The sequence below is a fragment of the Rhamphochromis longiceps genome, linkage group LG4 (assembly GCF_057381845.1).
Source record: "Rhamphochromis longiceps isolate RC_006_pf linkage group LG4, R_longiceps_female_GT1.1, whole genome shotgun sequence".
Classification (NCBI taxonomy): Eukaryota; Metazoa; Chordata; class Actinopteri; order Cichliformes; family Cichlidae; genus Rhamphochromis; species Rhamphochromis longiceps.
In genome coordinates this window covers 26242138-26252034 of record NC_140560.1, presented here as the reverse complement: position 1 = coordinate 26252034, position 9897 = coordinate 26242138, and the positions used below count along the sequence as shown (strand labels likewise).

General features: G+C 39.0%; 1 protein-coding gene across 1 annotated transcript; it reads right to left on the bottom strand.

Annotated features, from left to right (window-relative positions):
* Positions 1 to 951: 951 nt before the first annotated feature.
* Positions 952 to 6950, bottom strand: atp5pd (ATP synthase peripheral stalk subunit d). Its single transcript, XM_085404120.1, has 6 exons — positions 6881 to 6950; positions 3756 to 3894; positions 3340 to 3436; positions 2550 to 2621; positions 2306 to 2368; positions 952 to 1217 (listed from the first exon to the last, which is right to left on the bottom strand). The coding sequence occupies exons 2-6, from the start codon at positions 3875 to 3877 to the stop codon at positions 1086 to 1088; spliced, it is 486 nt and encodes a 161-aa protein (XP_085260246.1). The 5' UTR covers positions 3878 to 3894; positions 6881 to 6950; the 3' UTR covers positions 952 to 1085.
* Positions 6951 to 9897: the final 2947 nt, after the last annotated feature.

Here is a 9897-nt window from a genome sequence, read left to right as displayed (position 1 = left end):
ATTGAGAAAATGTTCTCATTTCATAGTAAATTAGGCTTAAACAGGCAAAAACGCTGGTAGAGCAATGTTTTTACTCTATGTTTCATTGCTGAACACAGAAGGCTCGACTCGCTTCATTATGCTTTTGCAGCCCAATGTCGCCCCCTGCAGGTTCCTCTTAATGCAGCAGCTTTCGTCGGTGTCGTCGAGGTTGGGGTACATTCCCGTACTTATCACCATTAAGCCTGCAGTGATGGGCCGAGTTACATACAGCATTAAGCCACAAACCAAAGCCATAATAATAGTGCAGTGAGAGCACAGAAAGCGGGCTTTATGTTTAAAGTCTCTCTCCAGTCCCAGAGAGACTGCTCGTATTTCCATCTGTGGTGAAATGCGGATTTATACTGTAGTCATAACAAAGCCTGAACAAGACTGACACTGCGTAATAAAAGGGTTGGATGATCATTTGTTCTGCAGACATAGCTGTCCACAAACTGATGGATTGCTTGACTGTCTAACGTAACAGTGTATAGCATGTATTCATATATCGAGGGATTACCTAACGACACACAGAAGTAAATATACAATAAGGAAGAGCTGCGTCTGCCTTTCTGATGAGGAAAACTGACAAAGACGAGGCATTGCGGGTTCCCCAAAGGCAGCACCGACCCCACGAAAGAGGGAAACTGTACTCTCCTTTCTGCTGAGTGTGACTTGGCCGAGTGTGTGCTTAAAAACTGTGTATCCACAAGGGTCCAGTTTTCAGTGAGAGCCGGGCGATATTTCATACCAAATTTAGAAAGAAAACAGTTAAAGGTATCAAGTTGAGTTCATGACGCCTGGGAAGAAATCCTGTAATAAAATAACAGTTGTTTGCCTGCGAGGGATCTGAGAGGTTGTTTATAATGGGTCTGTGAACACTGATGAACTTTGACGCTATTTGATGACCACAAAAAAACAAGACAGAGGAGCCACGATTTCAGGATTTAATTACGCCAAATTACAAAGAAATAAAACACACGATGCTTTCATTTCTTGAGAAGTTGATGTACAGACTTATAGACAGATCTTTCCTCAGCATATGGAATATAAATAGTGTGGTGAATTTACAGATCAGCAATGGGCTTGTGTGGCCAATAAGGATGCTTTTCTTTGTCCAGCTTTGTTTCTGGGAATGTGTCATTCAGGTCTTCAATCGTCATCTGGTCAAATGGGATCATGTTCTTGAATTTTTCCAGCTGGGAAAGGAAGAAAAGATGATCAGAAAAAAGAAAAAAAACAAAACATGGCTTTAATAAACCCTACTAGGCCTTAAGTGGAAATGTCTCAGCCGACTTTTTTCTCCTTCAGAATAAAATGTGCTGCCAGTTTTCCATGAACACCCAATATTCAGAAGCACTGGGTGCTACTGAATATCCACCTGAATCTGATAAATACAGAGTAAAGTGGTTGCCCCATGATCGGAAGGTTGGGGGTTCGAATCCACTGAACGGCTATTCTGAGGTACCCCTGAGCAAGGTACTGTCCCTACACACTGCTCTCCGGGCGCCTGCTCAGTGGCTGCCCACTGCTTCACTGAGTGAATGGGCCAAATGCAGAGAAAAAAAACAAGTAATTTCCCCACGGGGATCAATAAAGTATACATCATTATTATTATCATTATTATCACTGACTGTGACTGTGTTCTGGACTGCCAATTTATTTAATATTCCTCTGTCTCTGAATGTGTGCCAGCCTGAAATTAAACTGTGGCTGTCAGAGTTGGTGGAGACACGTATACATAATAATGTATACGTGTATATATACACGTATACATTATTATGTATACGTGTGTATATATACATATACTTGTACTTCTGGGAGTATAAGTGTTGAGGGGGGAGCGGAGGCTGCCATTGCAACTTGGATAAATGCTATAATGATTACAGAGTATCTGAAGACTGCCCTTCGCCTCAAACAGGTGGAGCTCCAAACTGCCTTTTCTGCTAATTAATTCTGTGATGTTAACGCTGTGCGCCCCAGTGCACTTTTTCCAGCAGTCACCTGTTGTCTCGGGTGTGGCTATGATACTTTAACCTGATCTAACAGGTGCAAACGTTTTCTGGACCCCTGAGGCAAGTGAAAATCCCGTCATCGCTTCCTGTGTTTCTGCTCCAGCTCCTGACAAACTGCTGCCAGGTACTAACACCTAATGCAAAACCGAGTCAAGTCAAGTAGATGCTAGCGGAAAATAGCCTGATGTTTGAGCTTAAGGAAAGATGGTGTTGAAAAAGTTAAATGTCACTTAAGTTGTCCAAAAATAACAAATGAAAAGTATAAGGCTCACCTGTTTTTCATACTGAGCGATACGAGCCTTGGATGCTTCAATGTAGGCAGTGGCTGTTTTGTTCTGGAAGACAAGTAAACATTACAAAAGACTCATTCATGTGCATGTTCATTATCCGTGTTTATGTTGTGCTTGACTTTTTTTATTTTTTCAAAATTAAACTTTGGATTTTGTCCTTCTCAGCTTTATGTTCAGGATGGGACACACATTCTTACATCCACCATCTCCAAACAGAGGCACTCACCGCTTCCTCCTCCTGAGCATTTATAATTGCTGTCTGAGTGTCTACAGGCTCCGGGACCTTCAGGGCACTGAACTGTGGGACACATTAAATATAAGGTTTATACATTCAAGTAACTGGAAAAAAGGCCACAAGTACGCAAAATACACAAAGCACAGCTGCTAATTTTTTCCCAGTATTTTTAAGCACTGGTTCAAATGTTTCTAACCCCTGTGAAAAACTGTAACTAAAGTGAATCTGGCTGCTGTTTTGGTTTAAACTTTAAAAAATGCTGGAAAAAATGAGTGCAAATTAAAAAGCATGATTATTTTGCCAAAAGCCTGTAACTGGAAAATATCAGTAATATTAATATGACGTTAACATTTTACATTTCTTCATTAAAGCTATCATAGAGGCACTACGACACTGATTCTAAAAATGTTGGGACACTGTGTAAAATGTAAAGAACAGAATTCAAATCATATTTCATTTACAATTCGTTGCTAATAAAACATCTCATTTTGTAACTAATTAGGTTAATTGGCAACAGGGCAGTTGCATGCTTGGTTATATAAAAAGCAGCTTAGATAGGCAGAATCTCAAAAGGAAAGGTGGGCAGAGGTTCACCCATCAACAGACTTTTATTAAAAGTGGTAGATTTTTCATATTTGATATGTTTCAAACACGTTTCTAGGTTTTACTATGAATAAAAAAAAGGAGCTTATGAGATTTACAAATCATTGCATTCTATGTTTATTTGTATGTTGCGTGGGTGCCAACTTCTTTTGAATCGGTACATTTAGTGCAGGCTTACCTTCTTTTCAAACTCATCCACCATGCCTGCTTTAGCCACAACAGATCTGTAGTAGCTCCAGTCAATAGCAGGAGGTTTCTCGGGTAGAGAGGTGAGTCTGTGAACACACAACAGCTAACTTACTGTCATCACAAGACATGTAAACAGACAAGACATGACAGAAGAGCTCCTATTGACAAAATCTGCACACTTTCACAGATGTATTCTGGGCATACTCATGATGCAATGCCAATAACAGATGCAGAGGTCGTCTAAATAAAGTTAATTACAGTTAACTAAATACTAAGAAATAATACCAAACATGTATGACACGGGTGGCAAAGAAGAGCATGCTGGTGACTTCACATCAGGCTATTTTATGGGCGCAATGCGCCTTTGTAAAATGCTGGAACAGGGTTTGAAGACTGAATACACACTTGGCAGCAATGGCATCACTTCGTGTCTTCAGGTTGTTGAACATGGTCCTCTGGTTGGGCGGCACCCTCTCAGCGAAAGCCGTCCAGTCAATGGCCTTCAGTGCAGCTCGTCTCCCAGCCATGTTTGGGAATGTGTGAGCTGAAGAGGACAACAAGACCAGAGACCGGTGTTTCAGATTAACTGGTGTTGGTCAAACAGAACGCAGGGACTGAAGCTGTCACAATTTCAGCTTTACATTTGGATTCCTGTGCTGGTTGTTTTTAATGCAACACTTCAGTCATCAGAAAGACACTAAACAAAATCTGAAAACAAATAAAAGTATTCCATAAAAAGGTTGTACTGGTTTTCATAAGAAACATATTTACATTTGCTTGACTCATTTAAAGATTCTTCTCCTGAAAGTGAAACTCCTACAAATACCTCTGTTCCCAACTTTCAGGTGACAAACTTATACTGAGGCCATTTAGTAAATCCAGCAGCTTTTTAACATCAAAAGAAGGCTCTGCGCTGCTGCAGACATTAGTAAATCTGACCCTAAACTAGAGCTGGGCGATATGAGATTTTTTCATATCACGATATGTTTTTTTCATTTCAGGCGATAACGATATCTATCATGATATAAGCCAAATAACTATATTTGTAAGATTTAAATGTGCCGTTGCTCACAAGTAAAATGTGAAATAATCAGCAGCTTGTTTTTATTTAAAATTCAAATTCAAATTTTTTTTTTTTTATTTGTCACGTACACAGTCATACACAGTACGATATGTAGTGAAATGTTAAATATTTATTTCCCATAATAAGTTCAACAGGGTAGATGTACTTAAGGAACATGAGACTTTTTCAGATAAATAAAGGCAAATATTGCAAACTACACAAAAGGCAGCCGCTAAAGCGTTTAAGTTTCAAAATAGGACAAACGAAACAGACTAAATTGTCAATTCCACTTAGAAACAAAATATTAATTCTAAAAATAAATCTTAGTTTGTTTTACAGAAGAACAGACAAAACTGACTAACTTTTGTCAATATCAAATAAACTGAGAACTAAAAGGAAATTCTCAATCTCTCCTTGTTGTATAGCTGAGCTTTTCAAACAGTTTTAACAGTTACTTTAGTCTGACAAAAGCCGAATGACGAATTAGCGCTTCCAGTCAGAGACTGAGGCTACGTCCACACGTACACGGGTATTTTTGAAAACGGAGATTTTCCATTTTCGTTTTAAAAAATAATCCCGTCCACACATAAAGGCAGAAATGAAGGAAAACGCTGCTATGAACATGCCAAAGCAGCAGGTGGCGCTAGATTCCTAACCGTGCAGAAATGTTGGCCAATCAGAAGTCTAGAAGCCTCGGTGGGAAAAAGTAAACAAAGCTGGGGCATAGAAGCAGAACCGAGTCGTATGTGTGGAGGGACAGTAACTGTGTGTATATGTAAGCATTTAAACACTGCAGAGAGTAGAATTAACAGTAACAGTATTGTAGAAATTCATTTCACCGAAACAATAACGTGGCGCACAGTGTGACGCATGCACCAGTTTATTGTATTTCCAGACTTGCTTTCGGCACAATTTACAGTGCACGCTACTCTATTTTTGTCAGACTTGAAATAGCCGAAATACCTTCCCACTACGGAACTTCTATGGCTCTTCCGTTTGACAATCTCTCCGGCATTGGAACCATCATCTGCTTTCTCTTCGGTCACGCTCGGTTGATTTTTCTAGTCGGCACACTCATGTCCTCCATTACGCGCTGGCTCCATTACCCGCTGGCTGCTTCCCAAACAAACACACGTGCGGCTTGGCACTTGTGCTGTACGTAACAAGTCACGCGACGTGACGCTGCGGCTGTGATTGGTTCGGCTCTGCGCTACTTAATTTGGATTGGCTGACCTTTTTTTTTTTTTTTTGAGGACAAGAGCGGCGAGGTCTATCGCGATAGCTTAATTTCTCTATCGAGTAAAAGTTATATCGCGATACATATCGTTATCGTTCTATCGCCCAGCTCTACCCTAAACGTTCTTCCATCTTTAAAATGCCAGCCTTTGTAATAAGGGATATTTTTTCACAGGCTTTTCTCATTTAAATCACCCCATAAAACAACAGGGTTGGAACGCAGTGTGCCGCTTTGTAGTCCATCTTCAACACGGCGGACATCCTGAGTCACATCGTTAAGGAGAGACAAGTGTAAGGCTGTTCTCTTTTCCTAAGTCCTGAGAAATTCTCCTATCCACTTTTCCTTGTAAGAGTTTAGGAAAAGAGATTAGGACTAGGATACAGGAGGTACTTTTGGAAAGCATTCCAGGTGTAGTTGTGTCACAGGTTAACCGGGTTTACTGTCACAATGACAGCGTAACATGGGCTGACATCCAATCTGAGTGCAGATACGTGTATGTGTAATTGTATGGTGTAGTTGCAGTGATGATCGATCTCACATCAAAGAAAGCTTTCGGGAATATTTAAAATATCCTGGTATGTTTAAAACACATTGAGCTGGTCATTGTCTAAAAATGGAGAATGAGCACTGAGCATATAGCTGCCCACGTTAGACTGACTGGGTGAACAGCACCATGCAGGGAAACCCGAAAGTCGGTGGAGCTGATCGGTGATGTCATAGGGAAAATATCGGCTTGTGATTTATGTTACAGAAACACAAAGGTGCGCGACCGGACAGAAGGCTTTTTAATATTTATTTATTTGTTTTTAATTAAAATAATGTAATCGTTGTCTGAAGATAATTTTCATACTGATTATCACCTTACAATCAATAACGATGCTGCTTTAACTTTCTGGGTAAAATATTGCTCAGTGAGAGCCATTAAAGGGTTGTTTTTCTTAACAGATTGTTTTTTTTATTTATTATTGTTGTTCTTATTAAAATGTCCCATCCGCACACTTATGTTATACAGCTAACGCAATGTGCCTTCAGTCTAATGAACTTAAAACGTAGCTAAACATTAGCAGCATAAGCATCCCGAGGTTAGCACGCAGTAAACACAGTTTATACGTTGCTGTCGTTTTATTTTTTCTAACATTTTGTGAACAACTTTGAAAAAGATGTCCAAGATTAGACTGTGGCGATTAGTTTTAAGGTTTGTTTTGATAAATCTGAACTTCATGTACATACCAACTCCGCAGGGACAGACCGCCGACAGGAAGCGGAAGACTGTCTTCTTCTTCTACATATATATTGGCGGTTGGCAAACAACTGAAAGGTGCATTACCGCCACCAACTGGTATGGAGTGTGGTCTGGAACATCACTCAAAAAACCCTAAAAAACCCAAACAAACAAAGCCCATCATTAATCCTTTTCCCTATTTCCACCATAAACTCTGGGACCACAACTGCTACACCAGTTTCTCTCCACATCATATTGTAAGCCTTTTCTATGTCAAAAAACACTGCAACTACATTCTCTTTATTTATTTCTGCTGAGTTCATGTTCCAAACACAATACCGGATCCATTGCATTTCTCCCTCTTCGGAACCCACTTTGATGTTTAGATATATAGCCTTTACTTTCTGTATAGTATATTAATCTTTCATTTATCATTCGTTCCATTACTTTGCAGACATTTGATGTTAAAGCGATAGGCCTGTAAATTTCCTGGGTGGACACCACCACAGCCTCCTTCCAGCTTTGTGGCAGTTTTCCACCCTCCCAAACTCTGTTATACAACTCTAACAAAAGATCTTTAGCTGACTCACTGAGTTGGTTTAACATGATATAGCATGCCTGATCTATTCCTGGTGCTGATAATTTAGATTTCTAGAGTACTCGATGTAGTTCTGTCTTTGTAAAAGGAATATTTAATGAATCATCTGTATCCTCTACCAGTTCCAATAAGTCTCCATTCTCTGTAATTGTCATTTCTCTTCCTCATCGCCCTTCCTTACTAACATTGCCTGAACTGTGGATGTTAACAAAAGTTTTTGCCAACACATTTGCCTTTTTCTCATCTCATGTTACTACTCCATCCCTCAAGATTGGATAACGATACTCCCTTTTCATACCATTCATCCTTCTAATCATTGACCAAACATTCTGTATTTTTGTCTCCCTCCCCACTGAATTACAAAAACCCCTCCAGAATTCCCTCTTTGCATTTTTAATGGTTGTTTTTACCTTAGCTTGTTATCTTTTATATTCAGTGAAATTCTGAAAATTGTGATTCTTCTTTAATATCTTAAAAGCCTAATCACTTTATCACACTTCTTCGTCCACCAAGGTACAATTGTCTTCTTCCTTCTACCTTCTTTCCTTTTTATCACCCTGCTTGCCGCCTCTAAAACTGCCTCACAAATAGAATAATTTAACTCATCCACCCCCACATTCATATCAATCTTTTGCATTTCTTGATCACTAACTATTCTAAATGTATCCCAATCAGGATCATTAAAACACCACTTCTTCACCCCCTTATATCCTGTTTCTCTATAATCAACTCAATCTCTGTCATTATAGGATAATGGTCACTTTCAGTACCTGCCAGGAACAATTACCTCCCAATGAGTTTGACTCCAAAGTAAGGCCAATTGCTGATTCGGACCCTGTTATAACATTCACTCTTGTATCACTTCCATCATTTACGGAAGACGGTCAAACAGTTTAACTGCCTACATGGCTTAAAATTGCCATCTGCTGTTTGGTGTGTGTGACGATCGTGAATAGGGACGAAGGACAAATAGTACAATGAAACAAAGAAAAAAAAAAGAAGAAAAAAATAGAAATCAACTAAACATAACATTCAATACTGAAATGAATTATTCTGATAATAAATGCAAGTAAATAGCTGTAATTTGGCATGAATGTGCTTTACTAATTTTTCCAGCTTTACTCTAAAGAGCTGAATGAAATGAACCACAAACCTGGTAATTTTTACAATAAAGTAAAATTTGTAAAATTTTTAGCTGATTTCAAGCCAAAATAAACCAATAATTAATAATCTTTCAGAGACCTGAAAACAAAACACTACAAGAAGAAATACTGGTAAAATGAGAAACTTTATTTTACAACTGTTACATTTTTTTTTTTTATTAAGAATAAACAAATTATGGCCAAACTTTGTGTCGGACAAATGGCTTCACATTTGGCTCTAGAACACTCTGGTATACAGAGAGGTTCGTACTTGAATCAGTGACTACAAGACTCTAGTTTCCAATAGCTGGGAATCGAATAAGCCGTGCTACCATGTTTCTTCAGAGAGAAGGTGCTTCTTCCTGTTAACCCTTCCAAACAACCCATGGTAATTAGTCTTTTTCTAACTGTTCTAATTGTCATGGACTTTAACATTTGAACTGAGCCCCGTAGTGTCTGAGATGTAGCTCCTGTTTTGTTAGTTTGTTTTTTTGTTTTTATTACAGTGCCACTGAGCATTGCATTGCCTGACCTTGGGGTGTATTTGCTGGGGAAGAGTGTGAGATTGTGTTAGCATACACCTGAATGCTCCACACCAGAAAACTGCCAAAACCTCTACTTTTATAGAGGTGCTCATGCTGGTTTTTAAAAAAGCAACAACAAAAAAACCAAAAAACAAAATCTTAGTAGCATTTCACATAAGATGAACATGTGGATAACTGTGAATAATAAATAATCTGCTCTGGACTGCAGTGAATGATTGCACAGACAAGACAGACTGACATTGTTAATGATAGGAGGACAGCTGAGTTACAAAGAAAAATGTTGAACTTTGAATTTAATACTGACTACATACACTCCTAAAACTGTCCAGATTCGCTGTTGTATAGTGTAGGCTGCTCTGTTGTATCAGACAACTGCATTTCTTCTGACAGACTGAGCGATAAGTGATCAGTGATGACTATCAGAAGATCACTGTAGTCCTGGAATACTCCAAGGGGAACACAAGCAGACAATCAAAATTTGGGTGAATATGCTTTTACTTTGTCTTTGGTTTCATGAGCCTGTGGTGCATCATGCACACAGTTAACACTTAATATTAATGAAATCAAAGATTGCAATCCTGAATGCACTGAAATTAACCACTGACATTCACTTGGAAATGATTAACCCTGAATATACACGCACGTCAGCCAGTGAGGGTGAGTGGAAGTTAAAGATTACACATGAAGTAATAAAATCCAGAGCAAACCAGCAGTCAGCAATATTTATTTACAAGACCCAG